General features: G+C 46.3%; 1 protein-coding gene across 1 annotated transcript in view; it reads right to left on the bottom strand.

Annotated features, from left to right (window-relative positions):
• Positions 1-22,518, bottom strand: part of DNAH10 (dynein axonemal heavy chain 10) — a 2,725,177-nt gene that overhangs the window by 338,371 nt on the left and 2,364,288 nt on the right. Inside the window, exons 63-64 of the mRNA XM_069619694.1 lie at positions 1,277-1,556; positions 751-980 (exon numbers count right to left, since the gene is read on the bottom strand). Coding sequence (XP_069475795.1) covers positions 751-980; positions 1,277-1,556 — 510 coding nt within the window. The remainder of the gene's footprint in view (positions 1-750; positions 981-1,276; positions 1,557-22,518) is intronic.

Raw genomic sequence — 22,518 nt, 5'->3', positions numbered from 1 at the left:
CTCTGTTGCACATGGGTTATGGGTGCATTCTTTCAATATTCTAAATACATGAATAAATGACAGTCTCCCAGAAATCACATGCAATATTCAATGGAGATCATTTTAGAGGAAACCAAACCAGAATAAGTCAATTCAAATTGGAAGTCACAATACCGGCATGTTATAATAAGAGGTAATGTGAACACAGATATATCGCTATTGAAAGTTAGCAGGTTTTGCAGCTTTTACATGTTGCATATTTGTATGTGTGCTAGGTTTGACATTAGCCTTTAATCTTTAGGTTTACTGACATGTACTGCTAAGCAGGTTTGGCAGCAAGGTGTTCAAAATATGGATGATGTCGGGCAGGGGTGAGTGTGTTAAAATGTTTTCCTGTGATGTTCCAGATAGAGATGGTAATAAGCATAACATTAGAACTGTGGCATATTTAAACAATGTATGCGTGAGCGCTCATCCCTACATAGTTGGCATAGAAAACAAATTGCAACACATAGGGGACTTTGAGCAGTGGAACTCTGCTAGGGTCACCAGCAGGGCTAAGTCATAACTTAGAAATTCAAAACACTATATGAATAAATAGCAACCAATTCCAACCTTCAGAAACATAACCATGGGTGTGTATTCACATTATATATATTTTACACTGTAAAATATATTCTAAAAATACTAGCTAGCATTTAAATGCTGACCTTCTAGGAAAACCCTGTATTTTAACTCAATAGAAATTATGAATTGTCAATAAGAAGTTACCTCAGTGGCTTTGGATTTTGTCTCCTCTAGCGTGTGCACCAATTCTACATTATCCAGCATATTCCCTGTGGATGTGGCCAGTTCACGGAGAAGGGAGTCCTCTAAATCTTTCAAAAGCTTTTTGTTTTCGCTGGTTTCGAGGATTAGGTTTTCTCTTTGCTCTTCCAATTCTCTTCTTTCGAAACCCACAATAACACTGAGAAGCTGGTCCTCCAACCCCTTTAATGTTACTAGAGAAAGCAAACAAGATGACCACATTTAGCAACAGCTCTCACTAGAATACGTACAATTTCATTCACGAATGATGCACTATATAATATGTCTTCTTTCGTATCTTACTTGCAAGTGGTGTGCTTATCTACATGTTTTATTAAAAAAATAGATGACAAGTGCCTAAATATTTATACACATGAATTGATTACAGGGCCATTAATGTACTTGTTGTCCACCCCAACACCTAGAATCTTTATCTGTATTTAATTTTTGCTAATATGTAGTGCTGCTCTGTTAATAATTATGGGGTTACCTGTGTAATTGATGACCATGGATTTGCCAAACACTGATGGTGAATACTTGGGATTTGACAGTTTGGTATTAAGGTATAATCTAAAATTGGGATCGTAGTCAACCTCTTTGTCTCCCAGTATGATGAATTGACGCCCTTGCACTCCTTTGATTGTCTTTTCAAGAACGTTGTCAATGACAGGATCGATGTACTCATCAACATCTTGGAAGAGAATAGGGAACCCATATTTAATGGCCATTTCCAATTGTTTTAGAAAATCAGGATCATTAAATGAAGTTATCTGCAAAACAGTGAAAGAAAAAACACAATGACAATAAGATTGAACAGTAGTTCTGAAATGCAATAGTGTCTACTTTTTAAATATGACCTACATTAGAGAAGGCCATCCTTAACCTTTACAATATTTTCACTATCTGCGTGTGCCCTCTTAGCCTCAGTACTGACCAACAGTGATGTAGTTAGGATTTCTTGACAGGGTGCACCTGTATTGCATGCAAGTGGGTATTTAGTAGGATTCCCCCATAAACTAAGGGAGACCTATTATCTGAGTGTTTATTTTTGTGTGGTCCCACGACCAGGCCTTAGTATTTTATAATGTTTGCATTGTTCTTAACAGATGTAACCAACTAAGCTCATCTTTACGGTACTCACCCAACTCACTGCATCCGTTTCACTGCATTTGATGAATTACTATGTTAACGCCACTTCTGCTCTTTCTCTCTACTTGCTTTCCCCCCGTCATCAAACTACTCATCAGTCGAGTTGTTCAAGACCAGGCTCAAACTCATACCAGCATGTAAAGGGCATTGCTAACTCCCCACACTTTGCCTTGTCCACTGAGTGCCCACCCTACCTTTCCTAGAAAACTTCCACAGGATGGAAACCAATATAAATTGTACCTATATAAATACTAGCACTAGGCCCTACATGTTTTATTGTTTATGTTTTGTTCACTAGTCCCTGATCTATGTTTCCTTATCATCCTTTCACAACCTGACCTTCTTTAGCCATGCAACCACTTAATCTTGTAAAGACACCTTACTTAGGGACAGCCTTCAACTTCCATGAAGGTGTTGTCTGCGGCTGGTGTCCCCCCATCTAGAGAGATGCTGCCTTCCTGCATTGAGGCATAGAGATTACATCTGTCTCTTTGAAGCTAAACCCTATAAACAATCCTCAAGAAGGTACTAAGAGACAATCCAGGGGTGGGTAAAGTCACAATAAAAGAGCATTCCAGGTAACGGAAGGAACAGATATCAACAGAGCAAGTAAGTTTTGAGGTTTTTCTGTAAGATATCCAAGGAGCCTGCTTTGAGTATATATCGATGGGCAGATTGCTCCACAATTTTGATCCAGCTACAGAAAAGCATCTGTCACCTCTAGAGATGCAGCACCACCGTGGGAAGACTGGCAAGTTGCCCGCAGCTGACCTGAGATTTCTAGATGGCTGTGAGGGAGATATAGGGGAACCAGGTCATGTACACATTTAAAGATCAGGAAAAGTATTTTAAAGTGTATCCTCTGGTACATAGGAAGCCAGTGAACTTCCCAACAATATGTAGATACGGCAGACGACTTGGGAAGATGAAACATGAAATGTACTGCCAGATTCTGAATCTTTTGCAGATTGTGCACAATATGTGTAGGAAGGCCAACATAGAGGAAATTGTCACAGTCGAAAAACAAGTTCATAAATGTAACAACCAAAGACAGAGGCTCATCCTGGCCTGCCGCCTGCTGCAAAGACAATACCGGCTCTCGCTCCTCACCAAGAAGAGAGCTCACACATCCAAGCCCGCGTCTCTGCGGCATCTAACAACTCGGCTGAACTCTTTAAAATCTGCAAGGAACTGGCCAATCCTGCCGCAGTCTCTACCTCTCCTGTCCCTTCCCAGGCCCTCTGCGCGGCACTGGCTTCTCACTTCATTTCAAAAACTCAGGACATCCTGTGCTCACTCTCCTCCTACCGCCTCCCTCCCCCTATTCCCTGCTCTTCCTCTGGCTCTTCTGCAGCCACCCCCCTCCCTCCTTCTCTGCCTTTCCCCTTTTCTCTGCTGACGAGGTTTCCAGACAAGTCCGATGTATGAAAGCCTCGTCAAAACAGGTTCACCCCTGTTCTTCCAAAACTATCAAGGACCACATTGACTCCCTGGCTCCTGCCCTGGCTGACTTCTGCAATCACTCCTTCGCCACTGGAGTCTTCCCATCCCCCTTAAGCACTCCCTTGTGCACCCTCTTCTTAAGAAACCCTCGTCATACCCCCTCCTGCCCGGCTAACTATCGCCCAATCTCCATCCCTCCCTTCCTGGGCAAGCTCCTGGAGAAACTGGCCATCTCCCAGCTTAATCTCCACAATGAATCTGTGGGTTGTCTTCATGACCATCAGTCTGGCTTTAGAGCGGCCAGAAGCACGGAAACTACTCTCCTAAACATCCGTCAAGACCTGCTCTCCAACCTTGACTCTGGCACCCAGTGTGTTCTCATCTTGCTTGATCTCTCTTCTGCCTTTGACACTGTCAACCATGCCATCCTGCTCAACCGTCTCCTGGGTATCACAGGTCAGGCTCTGGTGTGGCTGACTTCTTTCCTCTCCAATTGACCCTCCCAGGTCCAACTTGGGTCCTTCCTCCCTGACATCTTTTTCTCCACCTGTGGTGTCCCCCAGGGATCTAACCTCTCTCCCTGGCTGTTCAACCAATATCTGGCACTCCTTGCCCACCGCATCGCCGCTCTCTGCCCCAACTTTCAGTGCTATGCGGATGATACCCAGCTCATTTTCAGGCTACCCTCGGCCTTCTCCTCTCCTTCCCTCATCTCTGACTGTCTGTCTGCTATCCAGGAGTGGTGTGCCGCCAATGACCTCTGCCTTAATGCCAGTAAGACTGAGATTCTACTCATCGGTACACCCACTCCCTCCTTTCCTGCCGCTCTCTGGCCAGCCTCTCTAGGCCCTCCTCCTGCTCCTACCTGCAAGGCAAAAAACCTTGGGGTCATCTTCGACTCCACACTCTCCTTCTCTACTCACATTTCTGACATCTCCAAGAAGTCACACTACCAGCTGCACCTCCTTAGAGGTATTCTTCCTTTCCTCTCCTTCCCCCAGAAGCTCACTGTCTCCAGAGCCCTGGTTCTCTCTAGGCTGGACTACTGTAACAGCCTCTATCTAAATCTGCCTGCCTCTACTCTCCGCCCTTTGCAACTCATCCAGAACAGGACTGCAAGACTTGTTCTTGGCCTCAAGCCCAGGGACTGTATCTCTACAGGACTGAAATCTCTTCACTGTCTCCCAGTGGCTGCGATGATTAAGTTCAAAACCCTCTGCATTGCCCACAAGGCCTTCTGGGGCCTGCGGCCGAAATACCTTCAACTCTCCCTTCCTAAATATCTTCCTTCTCGAGCTCTTCGCTTATCCGCCTCCAACTCCCTCAGGGTCAGCCGCTTCTCCAAGCAACGAGTTGGGGGTAGATCTCTCTCTGTGGCAGGGGCCTCCCTCTGGAACAGCCTTCCTGCCTCCCTGACACTTGAGGAGAACCATCTCCGGTTCCGGAAGCACCTCAAAACCTTCCTTGCTTCTGCTTTCCCTCCCCCTCTCCCTGCTAAATTCCTGATTGAAACTGCACCGAATCGGCACCAGGCCACTCCCACTGATCTCGGTCCCTGGCCCAGCCACCTGCCCCCGGCTCTGCCTCCCTGGCAATCCTGCACCACGGGACTGTCTCTGTATCCCTACAGCCCCCCCTCCCAGCACTTTGTTCTGCACTTACCTTGCACTTGCCACCAGCTGGCCGCTTATTTATTTATCTTATTATTCCACTATCCCATGTTCTGCACTGCCCCTAGCACTTTCCCTTCCCCCCTTCCCATGCGCTTGCGCGATCTGAATGATACCGGGCCTAGTAAGATCGTTGTCTGTCTTCCCTATGTCCCCCCGCCTCGTCGCTCCTTGAAACACTTATCATATATGCCATATCATATCATATCCATTGAGAAATGTCGGTTTAAGGTGCCGAAGTCGGTAAATAAATATTCTGGAGACTTCGTTAATCTGGGCTGACAAAGAAAGATCAGATTCCTAGATGATCCCTACATTTCTAACCTTAGTTGCATAAGAGTCAGGGAGGTAAAAAAGCTGCTGGGGTCAGGGGACCCATTGCAGGTCTTTGAGCATATGTCTAGGTCTTAACACGAGAATCTCAGTCTTGGCAGAGTTCAATTGCAACCATAACTAGTAAACCATACATGCACATTGAAGAGGCCCTCAACAAAAGGGAGGAAGGTGTGGCAAGGGCCAGAAACTTTGACAATTATTTGAGTATTGTTTACATAAGAAAGGTGCTGTAGGTTACACTTGTGGAAAATACTCATCATTGGTGGAATATACATATTGAAATATAGGGGGAATTGTTATGATAAATCTTCCTGACCTGTATCAACCCGAGAAAATTTTGCTTGAACTTGGTGATTATTTTACCTTGTCCCTAGGTGAGTGGGAATCTTTTTTTATGGGTGACCTTTTTATGACTCTCCATTGTGTGTGATTGGTGTTATAGTTTCTTATAACTTTGGATTGACTAATGTACTATGGCAGCACACAGCATTTTAAAAGCAGTGGCTTCCTTTTTAATTATCCTATTATTTCTTGGGTGAACTACTGTTCTCCAGAAGTAAAGTGGAATTCACATCCCCTTTACATTGATTTAAGTGAGCCAGCACACCCCACCTTATGCGGAGTGCTAGGGGGGGAAACAATGTATCCCCTTTCTTACTTACCTGGTAACATTTCTGTTACAATTGCAAGTTTACTTGAATGGCTGGTGGCAGTGGTTTTATCTTAGTGACTTTCTAGTCTTATTACTGCACAGAAGGGCCACCATTCTGCTAGGATGGTGGGTGCCTTCTTTTTTTCACCATTTCTTGTTTGCTTGTAGTTTCCTAGGTCTTCCCCTGCCATTCCAGGCAGGAACAACCTCAGTGTAAGTTTTGTCTTCCGCGGGAATTCCCTGCCAAGGCTCCAGAGTGTCTGAGCAGGCAGGAAGAGGGAGTGGACAAAACCTCTGCAGCCCTTTGTCTTTCACCTTGCCTGAAAGGAACCAAGTCTCAATGTGAGGCTGGCTGTCCTGATAGGACAGCTAGACTGCCCCTTTCTGCAAACTGCAGGGTCAGATTGCAAAAGTTGTGCTGTAGTTCCTGATAAATACTCTGAACCCAAGAGCTGCTGACAATGTCGACCACTGGAGCTGAATCTGACAAGGAAGATGAAGAAAAGACGCCAGTAGCGATTCCCAGTGAAGAGACCAGAGAGCCTGCTGTGTAACCTGAGCCTGATGAGACCCTTCCTGCCAATCGAACTCAGGGTCCCGAAAGCGAGTACTCCTACCCAGAGGCTGGTAGGATCACTAGTCTCAGGAAGACCTGCATTTTGAGCCATCCCACAACGTGCTGTGACGTGCGGGACTGCAAACTGCCAACACCCTGGGAACTCGAGCCTAAGCGTGGTGTATGGTCTTCCGAAGTCCGAATCCGTTCGAAACTTGAGTGTACTCCTGCTGGATCTTCAGAGACACAATTCGAATCCATGAAGTCCCCTCACCAGAGTGCAGGACCGAGAGGGTGAAGCGAATCCGAGCAGCGATATTCGTTCTTTATCTGGCTGCTGTAAAACGGTGACATATCCACAGAGCCATGATAATCTATGAGGAAACCCTTGCTGGAAGCCTTCTCTTATGACTGCTGCTGCAAGTTCCCATCCAGTGTCCGGTTATTTTGTCGCCAGACCAAGAACCCAGGGATCTGGTCCTGTGAAGACATCCATGCCAAAGCTCTTCCTTTCTCCTATAGTACTGTGTGGGCTTGGGTAATACTTACCTTAAGTCTGGTGTGCATCCTGTGAGGCTGAGTGGGTGATTTGTGTGGTTGGGAGTTTGCCCGTACCACTCGCCCAGGCCTAATGCTGGAACACATATACGGAGCCTTCTGTGAAGTCACTGAACACTTTAACGAACTATGAAAGTGAATACTTACTTGTTTAAGAAGATCTCCTTTGGAACTTTGACTTTCCTGCAACTGAACCCTATTCCAACCTGGCACCTAGACCATTAGGGTCCCTGTTCTGCCTCTGAAAAAGCTCATGCTATAGACTAGGGAAGGGCTGGATAAGAAAAAGATTCTGCTTTGAAAGTATAACAAGTGTAAAAGTACTTACTTGCTAAAGAAGTTCCTGTGGTAACTGTATCTCTGCGAAGGAAGAAGTTACAAAGTGTCATTAAGATAATGCTTACCTTTGAGTTGCATTCTGCCCCTCTAAAAAGTGTATACGATGCTTTACTAACTTTATATGGTGTTTTCCCCCCCTACTAAAAAGAAATAAGTGTTGGTTCTGTTTTATCATTGCTTAAGGGACTGAGTGTAAAAGATTACCTACAGGGTTTACCTGCCTTGAATAACATTGTGCCATATTTAAAGTGTATCATAGGGTTTGTTTGCTCAGGTCTGCTTTATACAGATCTAAAACATTCTTTTAGTTAATACTTGTCTTTGAGTTGCTGGTAACTCCTCTTAAAAGTATATAGGCCTTACTCACCTTGAATAGCGGCTGCTCTTCTAAACTTGAAACCCTGGGTAGTGCTCCCCTGAATTGCATTGGTGCTATTCTAAAATAGTTTCATTAAGTTCTTAATTACCTTACAAAGTGTATTATACACTTCTTAAAAGTATACTAGGCATTACTAGCTATAGTCTCGGGAGGATAGCTCATGGGCAACGTGCTCGCCTTGGAAGCAAGACAACACGGAGCAACACAGGTTCGATTGTCGGGTCCACACTTAGAATCCTCTGGGTATTAAGCGCGTTATAAATAACCTATCGTATCATAGTTATGTACCAATAGGTCAATGACTTACCTTGAAATACATTGGGCCTCATTACAAGTTTGCCGGTCTGGTAACAACGGTGCCGGACCGGCACCGTTGTTACCGGACCGGCAAACTACGAGGTCTGCGAGTGGGTGCCTTTCAGCCCGCCAGGTCTGACCTGGCGGGTGGAACGGCACCCGCTCGCAGACCTTGACGGATGCACCAGCACGATTCATGAATGATGCCGGTGCATCCGTCCTCCCCATTCCCATTGAGTCCAATGGGACTGAAATGGGAATGGGGAGTAATATTTTTCGGCACCTGGCAATGGGCAATTACCGGGGCCGCCGTGGCCGTAATTCCCCGGTAAGTCCCCATTGCCGGGCGCCGGAAAAAAAATTACTCCGGCGACAGCCATACCGTTTTTACCAGCATGGCTACAGCCGGACTCATAATGAGGCCCATTGTGTCTTTCTTAAAGTGTAATTGGGTTCCGCTTCCCTTAAATTGCTTAGAGCATACTAAAATAGTTATTGAGTGTTCATACTTATCATTGAGTATCTTAAGACCAATCCAGAAAGCATTTGAGTTGATTTACAGGCTCTGAACTGAGTTCTAAAAAGTTATGTTGCAAGGAGTACGCTTGTAACAGGGTTAGTTTATTATGTGATTTCATAGCTGAGTGTCACTGCATGACCGGTAGGGTCTTGTTCCCCAAGAATAGTATATTACTATCCTGAATGTATAACCTTAGGTTTGACTCACCTTGACTTGCTTCTTGCTCCTCTAAATAAGGTTATTCCTTGGTTTGCATACCATAGGTATTGAGTTGGTTTTTATGATTGTGTTTATATGATGTTATAGTACTTATTTACTCGATAATTATCTGGGTGTACTTGTTTTTAAATAAACCATTTCTTTTTACAAAACATAGTGTTTCAGTGTGTCTTTGGACCATATGTATGCTACAATTTCTTTGTACTGTAAGGAACTCATGGTGGTAACAGTAAAGACAGACACAAGTGATCACAGTTTAAGGGTGTTTATTAAACTGTATGCCGGTTGGAAAAACGCCTTATCTAAACCTTAATCTAAGAATGGAGCAAGCGTTGACCATCAAATGAAAATAAGGCAGTCCTAGTGGCGGTGTGTCAAATAAAAAGAATCTATACTAAGAAACCTATTGCCAAACCTTACAACTAATACAAAAAGGGTGTGGGATGGTTTTCATGAAAAGAAAGAAGTGTTCACAGATAATATATCAGGATGTGGTAGCCTGGGTCTTCCTTCCCCATGTTTTGAGCCCGGGGTAAGGTTGGACACACACTCAAGCTTTCCCAGCACAAGTCGACAGTTCTCTTTCTGTTTATCAGGAGCTTCGATGGCCAAGTCTCTTTTACTAAAAAGTCTCTTGCCTTTGAGGGCCTGAAGTATTCAAATAACAAAACAAAAGTTCCTTCAACAAAATGAAAGTTTTTTCCTGGTTTTACTTAGGGTGAGGATTCTTCACCCCTCGGTATCCCTCTTCCGGGCACTGACCCTTGTTCCTTGTGGTGTTGGGGGATCGCTTTTCCCCCCTGGATCTCCTTCCTCTGGGTTTGGATCCTAAAACAGTTCCTATCAATATCAAGGCCTTCAGTGGTTGTAGTTTCCTGGTCCCGAGGGCCTGATAGGTTTACCAAGAAAGGACCAACAAATAAACAAAAGTTCTGTATTACGTATTTCTCAGGTGATGGATTCACCCTTGGGTCCCCCTCTTCCGGGCGCTGACCATTCTTTTACTTTCAGCCTCACTCCACCGGGTTCACTATGGCTTTTCCTTCACAAATCTCAATGGGCCTCATTACGAGTTTGGCGGTAGAAAATAAGAATTTTCCTTATTTTATGGTAATTGCATTTAAACTAGACAAGCTATTAGCTCCATGGCTGCCGCCAAACCGGGCTCCTTTACCGGGTTCCCTCAATGCGGAATTATCGGGCCATTCCGAGTTCGGAGGGCCCGGTAATTCCTCCCTCAGGGAACCCGGGCCCGGACCTTCCCCATTCCCATTTGAGCCTCCATAGGGCTCAATGGGAATGGGAGAGGGAGCTAACAACGGGCCAATTACGACCGGCCCGTTGTTAGCTCCCTGGTCCCCTCGCGGGACCCGGTAACGACGCCTGGTTTTGCCAGGCGTCCTTACCGGGTCACGCGAGGGGGCCTCGTAATCGTCCGGAATGGTGTTAATGGGTCCGCATCCATTAGCGGAACCCGTTGACCCATTCCGCAAAGGTCGTAATGAGGCCCAATGTCTTTTTAAACAGTTCCAGTGGACATCCCTCGGCCGGGTTCACTTTTGTCAACACACTGTTTCTTGGGACTTGTAGGGGAGGGCTGGTCCAGGAGACCCCTCTCGCCTGCGTTTCTTTCCCAGGTGAGGGCTATGGGCCATTGGGCGTTCCCTCATGCCACCCGGGCCCAGGTGGTGGAGGGCTCACCCACTGGAGACATTACCCACACGTATCGAATGCCCATATGTATTGATTACAACACAAATTTAGCTAGGCCCAAAAACCATTCTTTGCTCGGTAAAGATGGTGTGAGCTCAGCGTACTGTAGCACGGCCCCCACCCTTGGAGAACATCCCTGTTGCCGCAGCACCCTGGCAGATCCGCTGCGAGCACGTTCCCACGAACAAAACGAACTTGAGCTAGCGTAATGCCCTAACATTGTATCAGTTCACCTCCCACAGTGTATCATCGCTCCTAGCATGACCCGGCCAGCAGGCCTGGGAAATGAAAGAGAGCAGTAATATGGTCATCAGATGGCAGACAGTCTTTATGCATTAATGTTAAGACCTCTTGCATTATTTCTTTCTTCCACAAGATACAAACGCAGTAGAAGGTATTAAAATGAGAAAGTATGCTCCCATGATATAAGCTATGGCAAGCTCGCACCATTGCAGGTGGATGCCAATGATAAAGGAACGCTCCAGGGATCTGTTCGTTGCGTGTATCACTGGGCAGCCTACCTCACGTGGTTTCGCGCCATAACCAAAGCTAATGCTGCTAGAGTACACGAGAAAGCGGATGCAACTATACTATGAACCCATGTAAAGAATGCGCGAGAGTGCACGTATCATGTGTGAATGTCTGAGCCCCTCATATGCCACCACCGTCACGTACAGTGGCGGGTCGTTTTCTATGTACTCCACTTATCTAACCACTACCTCATTTACTACCAATGTATATGCATGTAACTGAAACACTGTAGCTGCTAGAGTCTAATGTACAAATATGATGCTTGAACTGGGTATAATCGAAACGCACCCAGCAAAGGTTAAATGCATGTTTCGAAGTGATTTTAAATAAGTATTATAGAAAGTATTCAAATGTTTGCGATGTCTTTACTTATATTCAGCAACGCACGAGGGAGATACCTTTGTGAAAGCGTACAAGGTCTCGATGTATCCCCCTCCCTCCCTCAGAAGGCTGCCAAGACAGGAGAACAGAGCCCCGCTCTGCGCTATCACGCCTCCCCCGACCCGACTGGAGTCGCTTCAAAGACTTGTAGCCCCACTCCAGTACCCAAGGCCGCGGCCAGCCACCTGCATTATTTACAGCACAGCAGTAAACCTTAGTTTAAACTCAAGCGCCCCCTCGTAAACCCCACAACCCACCGGACTGTCTCAGACTTATGGCCCTGTGCAATCAGGACACCCAACACTTTGACAACACACAGCGAAACATCCATAATCACTTCTAACAAGACAGAAAGACCTGTACCACCCGCCCCAGTCCCCGAAGCTTAGCCCCTCGACCTATGGTCCCGGTCAACAGATCACAAGTAACCAGGCCACGATATATTATCTCCAGATCCCTCACAAGGTGCATTCCTCCTGTGTTGCATTTAACCTATTAAAAGATTTACTAAAGAGAATAAAACTGTAAATGACTGAATGACTGCAGTGTGCATGGCAGAGGGCAAGTAAGTCAGAAAAGGCATTCATCTCTGCCACAGGCCGCCTCGGCACACCAACACCGCCCGGATGAACTCAAGCCGACCTGCCAGGCCCAGCCCAACCCACGAGGGTGACCAGTGACGTCCTCCAGCCAAGACCAACCACACCGCAGCAGCACCTATAGTTAGTCGTCGCCACCCAATCCCAATGAACTTGTGCCCCCTATAGTATGTAGGTTTTGATGATGTTTTTTGTAAATATATACGCCTGTCTTTGCTATTGTCAGACAGAGCGCTCTCGGAGTTTGCAGAGTTCTTTGCATGCCCAATTCTGATTGATAAACTCCCATTTACGCTCACCCGCACTCTGTCTTGGCCTTATTCCCATTTTGGGAGAGTCCTTCATTGTCTCTCATTGCGGGGAGGATCGTGCTGTTGGGGGACGCTTGCTTTCAGACTTTAGACTTTGCCCAATCTCGTCAGCATCCGTCTTCCGGGTTCACTCTTGCCAACTTCACATTCACATTTTACTTTCAATGCTCACGGATTCACTTCCCTTGCTTTCTCGTGTGGCGGGATTCACTTCCTTGGTTTTCTTTATAGTTTTTAGGTCAAAGGCTTTCGATTGTATGGGGATTTTGCTTGACCTCCTGTATGACCACTTTGACCTATCTTGGCGGTTCTTCTTGGCGGCTCTCCTACGGCCTTCTGGTATCTGTAGTTTTACTCATATGGGGATCGACCAGAATTTCTCGGAGCAGCACCCACGTGGTGTCGGTCCCCTTCTGCAGCTGGCCCCCCCTTCACAATTTTACAGTTCTTTGAACTTCTCTCACTTTGCCACTTTAATTCACCAGAGCCCGGTTCTTATCATTTCTCCTTTCGACTCACCGGCTGTGATGAACCGCTTGGCTTTCCTTGTAGCTGGAGTCAAGGCTGGTACCACGGTAGCTGGAGGCTCCCTCAATCCGGCTTATCAGCGTTGATACGCTGTGTGTACCGTTGACATCTGCTGCAACACACTTGGGCTATTGTCCTCAGTCTTACGATTCCTTCTGCAGAGGGTACGCTGGGTTTTGACGAAAAGGGCAAGGTTGTCTCTCTCCTCATCACCCTCTCGATGTTTGCCACCTTTCTGCTCCTCTTGAACTGCCTGCTCTGGATAGCTATTTCATTGTGCGGTCTGCATTGCTCGTACTGTGCTTTCTTGCTCCACCTTTTAGCCCTGTGGGGAAGGGAAAGGGCCGTCAGGTGTGTGTGATTCTGATCAATTGCCTGACTTTGCCTGACCCTTGTATTGGGACATGCCAGGTAAACAGCTCTGGGGTTAGTCTGTTCTCTGGTGTGTCGTGCAAAAGTATTTGTGCTGGAAAAGGCGGGGGGCAGTGGTTTTGAATGTCCTACGTGGTAGGATAGGGAAAAGGTGTTCAAAGAAGGGGGATACCGCATCTCACCTGTCGGTGTCTCACTCCCACTCCCAGAGGAACCCCCATCCAGGCGATCCTCCCCCACTAGTCCACCCCAGGAACCGGATCCAATAGGGATGGCTGTGTCCTGGCCACCTGGATACAGACCCCTGGGGTTTAGCCATGGAGACACCTTCAGGTTTATCATAGTTCCAAGCTACAGCCCTGTCTCCCTCTTAAGATAAGCATGATTGCTCTGTCTATGCTACCAAATGTTCTCCGGTGGTAAAGCCTTATACAAAGAGTGTATTTATGTGCTGCCTCAGACGTATGGTTTTATGAAGCCCTTAGTGGAACTTTAAAAAACTATCCTAACAGGAATAAAGAAGAGCCTTGAGGAAACCACAGGACAGACTGATGGGGTCTGAAGTAAAAGAGCCCAAATTTACCATTTGGACATGATCTGTAGGGAAGCGCTCAAACCAACTGAGGGTGTTGTCGTTCACCTCAGTCAGGTATTTTCAATGGGGCAATAGAATTGAATAATTTACTCTGTCAAACGCAGCTGACAAGTTGAGCATGAGCCACATTGAGAGATGACCTCCATCTGCATTAGGTAAAATAGCATCACAAACTGAGATCAATGCAGACTCTGTATCATGCTTGAGGCAAAAGCCAGATTCATGGTTGTTATGTTGAATGTTTTCTTGGCAGTCAGAGGTGACATGTTTCTCTAGATCTTCGCCATCTATGGTGAATTGGCAATAGGCCTGAAGATGGTAATCAGAGAAGGGTCCAGCAACGTTTTATTTAAAATAGGTGGTTATCTGCATGACCATCCTTGCTAGAAATGGGGCTGTTTGACAAGCAACTATAGGCAGAAGAAAATCAAGTTTGGACTCTGTAGAAGTTAAGTTTCTGAAGTAATGGAAGTACCACAGCTTCAGGCGTTATTTGAAAAGTCAAAGGAGCAGGTTTTGCAGGGCCTTCCACCGAATCAACTAGAGTTGGTAGGATGGAATCGCCAACAGGTGTAGAATATGAGAGTAATACAAGGTTAGGGCTGACCATAGGCAGATCACAAGCTGCAGACGGGTTGGGCCCATTAGCAAGCTTGTCTTGGATATCTGTTATTTTAGAGATGAAGAACTCCTGTGACAATTTCATCGTAGGTTTAAGAGTATTCAATAAACAAGGAGGGTGGGTGAAATTCCTAAGAGTAGTGAATTATTTTTTGGGGGATTTGTTGTTGGCAGCTAAGATTTGATAGTGAATATATTGAGATTTTCCTTCCATTATCCCTTTTTTGTAAGTGTTCTATTATTTGTAGTCAGCATTAATATCCTTCTCCTCACAAACACAAAATTCAGCACAGAGCCATATTGTAGCTTTAAATGGAACCTTTGGCCACATTCCCCAGGTGCACCAAAAACTAGATCGGAATGGGAAAGAAAAGTCATCCTGACCATCTCTCATGCACAAACAATACCTCACCGTGTCAGAACAAAAGCAGTGGACACTCTCACCTTCATGTTTTCAGTAGCATGGCTTACACAAAAGAAATGTAGACCCATATTCTTAACATACATCCTTGCTTCAAGCAAGGGAGGCCACAGTAAAACAGAAAAAAGATGTATACAAAGATAATAGATATGATAAGTAATTTTTAACGCACCTGTACACAAGTGTGAGACAATGGGCTTCTGGGGGAAAGTGAGAATATGAAGAATACCTCTAAGGAGGTGCAGCTGATAGTGTGACTTCTTAGAGATGTCAGAGATGTGAGGAGATAAGGAGAGGGTGGAGTCGAAGATGATACCAAGGTTCTTAGCCTCACAAGAAGGTGCAGGTAGAGGGCCCAGGGTGTGCGGCCAGAGTAAGAGGGGGAAGGCGGGAGCAGGTGTCTCAATGAGAAGGATCTGGGTCTTACTGGCATTAAGGCATAAATCATTGGAGGCACGCCATTCCTGAATTGCGGACATACAGTTAAATGAGAGAAGGAGCAGAAGAGGCTAAGGGGAGCCTGAAGGAGAGCTGAGTGTCATCCGCATAACACTGAAAGTTAGAACAGAAGGTTTAGATGCGGTGGAACAGAGGTGCCAGGTAGTGGTTAAAGAGCCAGGGAGATAGGTTGGACCCCTGGGGAACACCACATGTAGAGAGAAGAGAGGAAGGACCCAAGTTGGACCTGGGAGGGTCGATCAGAGAGAAAGGAGGTCAACCAGGCTAGGGCCTGACCAGTGATAACTGGGTTGTCACAGAGATGATTGAGAAGGATGGCGTTGTTGACCATGTCGAAGGCAGAGAATAGATCAAGGAGAATGAGAACAGAAGGAAGGTTAGAGTCTAGATTAGAGAGCAAATATTCACAGGTGTTCAGGAGAGCAGTTCCGTGCTTCTGGCTCCTCTGAAACCAGACTGGTGGTCATGGAAACAACCAACAGATTCAGTATGTAGATTAAGCTGGGAGATGACCAGCTTTTCCAGGAGTTTGCTCAGGAAAGGAGTGATGGAGAATGGGCGTGAGATAGAAGCCACCAACTGTGAGATTTTAAAAACAGCAATTTCATACCCTTATAAATACAACCAAACAGTCCTCTTAAGTAGAGCATGTGTGGAACGCATGTGAGTCCACAAAGTTGTCTACATTGGAGTAGCATATTTATAAGTACATAACTTAGAAAAAGAGAAGAGAGAACTCAATCTTCATCTGAACAGTGTCCTCCTCAAAACTGATTGTTCAACCCTCTCCACCTTCCTGAAATCCCCATTGTGGCAGCAGTGAAAGGTGAATGTATGCACCAATTTGCAGGTTGATGCCCCCACAATTTTCCTATGACAGTGTGTTAGCGAACCAAGCAGGCGTCTCCACTTTACCAATTGTGGAGTTTAATGTCAAAATGGATAGAAGCTATCTTTTAGTGAATCAGTAATTTTATTTATGTATTTAATATGCATACAGCCGTCAGGCTTTACATATGAGAACACCAATTTCATACAATACAATACATTTCATCATCATAGAAGAAACCAAAGTATTATAATCACCTCAGAGAAAGTAAACATTTTTACATACAAATCTTAATAAAATAACGTGTCTCCAGACAGTTCCATTAAGATCGATAAAACAAGTTCATAATACTTCATCATATGGAACATCAAGTTATGTTGATTCGCTAATACTGCTTAATTCAGTCACAAATCCATCTTCCTAGCTCCTGTTTCGAAATGCCTATTCCCCTTCTTTGTACCGCCAAAGGCAACAGGGAGCTGCTCTGTTTTCTCAAAAAATCTGATCTACGCAGTTATCATTTTAAAGCTCTTTTCACATCAAATATGTGCAGTATGTGCTCTTCTGGGGAAGGAGAGTTGAGAAAAATCGGTAGCTGCAGAATTTCATACAAATGGAACTAAGATCACCTTTTCCGTGAATGTAAGGCTAGTCTTTAAAACCAATCTGCAGGTTGAAACCCTAACCATATGCGCTGGGTAATTGCTTTTTGAAACAATAAAATGTCTGTGATAATGAAAAAACACAGGTCAAGTTGCTTTTTAAATAGCTTATATTTATTCATAGAGCCGACATGTGTTTTGACAATCCTGGGTCCTTATCAAGGCAATCTAATATGTAGAGTATATTACATGATGAACAAAGTTGCAGGTCGCAATTTCAGGAGGTGGTCATAGAATCTCTTAATGAAGGATTTGGTACGGTCTCCGGTGGACATGGTTGCGGTAGAGTCCTTCAGTGTGGTGTGAGAAACCTGAAGGTATTCTCCTACCCACTTCCCTGGGATCTTCCATTCAGGTGGCCAGGGAAGGGCCATCGCTTTTGGATGCTGACCCTGGGGGTGGACAAGCGAGGGAGGATCACCTGAGGGGAGAGTCGCGGGTAATTGGGAGGAGATTGCCTAAAGGCGAGGTATGGTATCCCACCCCCCCTTTGCAACTGTACATCAGCACACCTTCCCTCAGCCTTTATGGAGTATTTCCAATCTCACCCTGTCTCCCACTCCCCATTTCCAACATGTACTGGGACGAGGAAGAGGCAGCCAAGAGTAAAAAAGATTACCCATAGGAACAACACTGTGAAGAGGAAGATGCAGGGAGAGGCCTAGTGAATGGACCATGGAAGCTAGGAGACCGAAGGATGCAGCTGCAGGAGCCCAGAGGAGAATGGAACACCAAGACGCTGACCTAGTGTGTAGAAGGGGCTGCAGCGTGGCGATGGAGCTGTGTCTCCAAGCAGCCAGACCGCAGAGAGTTGCAACCTGCTTGCCGTGTGCAGGCCAGTGCTCGTTTCTCTGGGATGTGTTCCGGTCCCATGGTTGGCTGAGGGGCAGGTGGTGAGACCCTGAACTTGACCCACATATCCCGACGAGATTGCCTGCCAACACTGCGCTACGGGGGGAGTTTCAAGAGAGAAATTCAGTAGCGTGCAGCTGGCTGGAGCGGGAAAAGTGACAGAGCGGCAAAGTGCGAAAGAAAGAAAGCAGAAGAAAAAAAATGTGCGCAAGTGGGGCAAAAGCAGAAGCTGATCATTTTGAAGAACAACAAACAAAGGGAGGGTGCGAGCGACCCGAAAAAGAAAAGGAAAAGGTGCAAGAGACACAGCAAAGTAAAAGAAGTGTGCAGGTGTGCACGGTAAAGTAAAAGAAGTGTGCAGGTGTGCACGGCAAAGTAAAAGAAGGGTGCAATAGGCACAGCAAAGTAACAGAAGGGTGCAAGAGGCACAGCAAAGTAACCGAAGGGTGCAAGAGGCACGGCAAAGTGGAAAGTGTGCAAGAAGCATAGACAGGCGAAAGGTGGAAAAAAAACAAGGAAAGAGTGAAAAGGGCACAGACAGGAAAAGGTGCCAGAAGAAAAGTACAGAATGTAAGGAGAGGTGCCAGAAATCAGAGTGGTCGCGCCTGGGAGGAGTAAAAGCTCTGTGTTCTTGAAAGTATCTGAGACTGCCGTTTTGACCAAAGGGGGAGCTACACAGAATGAAGTGGGAGCAAAATCCTCTGACGTGAATGAAAGGTTATTGCAATCACACAGGAAGGAACTGTGCTTTAGGAGGTGCATCCTGACAAGGTGAACCTTTGGTGTTTTGTGTTTGTGAACTTTTAAGTGAACCTTTGTTTGAGACCATAAGGGTCTAGGCTTGGGGAAGGGAACCTGAGAGGCCCACAGAAAATTGTGAAAGTCATTGTTATAAGGAGAAAGGCCAACGCATAGGGAAGGGAACCCTGAGAGGCCTGAAAAGAACAGTGATTTTTCTTTTGGAACCACAGCGGTCAGAGCTTGGGGAAGGCAACCCCAAGAGACCCAGAGACATTGTGAACTGTATTCTCCTGCTGCAAGAGCCCTACCTGGAAGGCAACCCTTTTGCGTTGACCTATTTTTAAACTGGCAGAACTAGACCTGACGGTAAGTATACCTGAAACCAGCCTTGGTTTGCATTTCTTTTTAAAGCAACATTTATTCTTTAGGAAGACCTAACATCACATTTGTTTTATGAGTGAGGGCAAGCATAGGTTTTGACACAGACGGACTTTGGTTTTGGACTTGCAGACATCGACGGCCCCTAGAAGCATCAGTTAAGGGAACAACCCCACTAGAGTTAGAGCCAGTTAGGCCTAATAAAGGTTTTCTTTTTCAGTCTGTGTCTCTCTTGATGCCATGCCTGCCTCACAGCAGACATTCCAGCATGGCAGTAACCCAGTGGTGTTAACAAGTTCATTTGATGTGCGGGCGAACTGGAGGCTTGGGAGGCCGTGTCAGGCCTGTCCATCTGCCGGGCAGCATGCCCTGTGATTATCCTGAATCGTCTGCACTGAAGGACTCTACCGCAGCGACGCCCACTAGCGACAGTACCAAATCCTTCACTGAGAGATTCTCTGACCAGCTCATGAAATTGCGACCTGCAACGTCGTTCATCGAGTAATATAGTCTACATATTAGATTGCCTTCATAATGACAAAAAGGAGCAGCCCAATTTACAAAGGACATCTGAATGAGTGATTATTAGATTCACTCATTCGGATATCCTTTTTCCTCCCTTTGCCTATTTGCATAAATAAGGGGGGTTTCTGCACATTTAAAAGTGCATCCCAAATTCACAAACGAGATGCACTTTCAAATGTGTAGAAAGAGTTTTTTATACCTGATGCTCAGTCAGAATATTTTTTCTTTATCTTTTGATTATTTTATTGGGTGGTGGGTGGTGGGAGGGGAGGGTTGATGTTTGTGGTGTCTTTGATGTTGTGTTTTTATTGGCAAGGTGAAAAAGTGGTGTTTAAGTTAATTGATTAGTAGTGAATTATTGATCAGTGACAATATGTTTTTTTTTTGGTTTTCTGTTCTTTTTTCACTGTATTTTATTTAATATAGTTATTACATTTTGTACTTTGTTATGCTCTGATTGCTTAACTTATGGTTGTTTTTTTTTATTGTAATTACTTGTTGACTTAAATAAAGAGTTAAAAAAAAAAAGAAATAAGGGTCATCCCCCTGTGTCTGTTGCGAAGAGGCTCATGGGAGGTGCAAATCATGAAAGTGTCACTTCTGGCCCTCTCATGATTCTTTCTTTAAGTTTAACAGCCGCAGTTTAAACCATAGCTGTCACACTTGCATTTCCAACCTCTGGGTTGGTAATTGATGGGAGATATTTAGCTCCTGTCTCAAGCCTACGAGAGCCTGGTAAGCTTGAACCCAACAGTTACCAGGAGCTACATTTGGCTCCCCAGGCCAACTGCTGCCTTACAACGAATGTTTTTGAAAATCATATTTTATTAATTTTGCGTTATAACATTACATTGCATGTTTAACCACAAGTCACCATAAAACCAATTATAACAAGTCCCCCCGTCCCTCCCCCCACCAACCCCCAGTTTGAGCTATCGTGTAAACTTCACATAGCGAGTTCTTGAAGAGCATAACAGTGTTTATACAGAATGTCACTTAGCACGCCAAAGTTTCGGGCCAAGCATTAGGTCGCTCTCAGATGGTCCGGTAGGAAGCTGCCTTTCCCGTCTGGGTGGGGAGCCCCTAGTGTGAACCTGTCCCGCTAGGCAGGGCGTCCATATTTTTCAAAGAAGGGGAGCCATATTTCTTCAATGTTTGATTTGGACTCATCTCACAGATGCATGAGGATGGCCCATACTTTAGTGACCCATACCTTTTCTCCCGGCATGCTGGGACTTTTCCATTTCTGTGCAAGACAAAGCCTAGCCGCTACCAGCATAACCTGTAACATGTGGCTCTGGGTTCCCACCTGCCCCTCCCCTGTGTCGATTCCAAAGAGGAGGGGCCAGGGACAGGGGGATCTTTCGACTCCGTCCACCCCTTTGATCCAGGACAGTACCTCACCCCAATACGTTTGGACCACCGGGCATCTCCACCACATATGGATATAGTCCCCTCTTTCCGTCCTGCATTTCCAGCAATGTGGATCGTATCCCGGCCTCATTCTGGCAATCCTCTGCGGGGGGTAGTGCCATCTATGTAATACCTTAAGGGCCTGGTGTCGGAATTGCAGCGAGGCCGTGGTGCGGTTGGCCCACCTGCACATTTCAGACCACCTTTCATCATCGATCTCCTCCCCTAAGTCCCTCCCCCATTGTGTGCATGCTGGTGGCGGATCCCCTGGGGCGGGAGCAAGAAAGTTTGTAGAGGCAAGATATCACCCCCTTGGTGCCCCGGGTAGAAATGAGGAGTTTCTCAAAATCAGTTAGGTCTCTCCTGAGGGTATCCCCCCATGATGGTTCGGTAAGGATGCCCTTGAGTTGGAGGTACCGGAATGGGGACAGGGTGCCCATTCCCAGAGCTTCCTTTAAATCCTTCAAGGGTAGGAATGAGCCCCCCACCCAAAGGTGGCCGGTCCTGCATAGCCGGCTTCAAACCATGTCTGAAACGCGGCTGGCTCTGCTATCTTGTCTATGAAGGGGGGGCCCAGATACAGCTCAGTGGGGAGGGCCAGGTTGTGAGCCAGCAGTAGTAGCCTCCCTCCCTCCAAAGGGACCACAGCACTTTCATGACGGTTCAGGACCCTTCTGGGGATGTTCTTTCTAGGAACCCAGAGCCATTCCTCTACTGTGACAGGTGCGAGGACCTTGTTATCCATGGCTACCCATTGTTTTTCTGTACCAGGGGTAAAGTGGTCGATCAGCACCCTCAACTGGGATGCCCTGTGGTATGTCTCCAGGTCTGGGTAACCCACCCCACCATCCTCTTTTGGCCTGGTTAGCACCTCATAAGAGATCCTGTGTTTTTTACCGGACTTGAGAAAATTCAGGAGGACTCGTTTCGTTTCTGTAAAGAATGTCTTGGGGATCTGGACGGGAAGCATTTGGAAGAGGAATAGAAACTTAGGAAGAATCAACATCTTTACCAGGTTGAGGCACGCCATCCAGAAGAGAACCGATCTTGCCCATCTCTCTATGTCCTTTCTAATTTCAGACCAGAGCGGGGGGAAGTTACCCGGGAACAGGCCATCAGGGTCTCGTGTTACTTGAACCCCTAGATATCGGAACCCGTCCTCCTGTAGTCTAAAGGGGAGCCCTCTCACATAGTTGCCTCTGGGTGCGCCAGGTCTCCCCCCACAAATGCTACCGACTTCCCGAGGTTGACCTTGTACCTCGAAAGCCCCCCATAGCGCGTCAGGCCCCGGAGGATCCTGGGGACCATCTAGGATGGCCGTGCAATGTAGAGTAGCGCGCCATCCGCGAACAGGCAGATCTTGCAATGTCTTTCTCCTATTTGTACCCCTCTAATAGCCTTGTTGTTGCAGACAGAAATTGCACATGGTTCTATTACCAGCGCGTATATTAGTGGGGACAGTGGGCACCCCTGACGTGTGCCTCTCTCCAGGGGGAACATCCTTAATTCCGTCCGGTTTGCAACCACCCTAGCCGAGGGAGAGGAGTAAAGCGCCAACATCCAACCAATCCACCTCGGCCCCATCCCCAGAACTGAGAAAACCTGCCCCATGAAGGCCCAGCTGACCCTGTCAAAGGCCCTCTCTGCGTCAAGGGCCAATAGCACCCTCTTCCCGAACCACCC

The sequence above is a fragment of the Ambystoma mexicanum genome, chromosome 10 (genome assembly GCF_040938575.1).
Source record: "Ambystoma mexicanum isolate Mex_15411 chromosome 10, UKY_AmexF1_1, whole genome shotgun sequence".
In the NCBI taxonomy this organism is placed as follows: domain Eukaryota; kingdom Metazoa; phylum Chordata; class Amphibia; order Caudata; family Ambystomatidae; genus Ambystoma; species Ambystoma mexicanum.
Note: the sequence above shows the minus strand (reverse complement) of the source record. Positions and strands in the feature narration are given on the sequence as shown.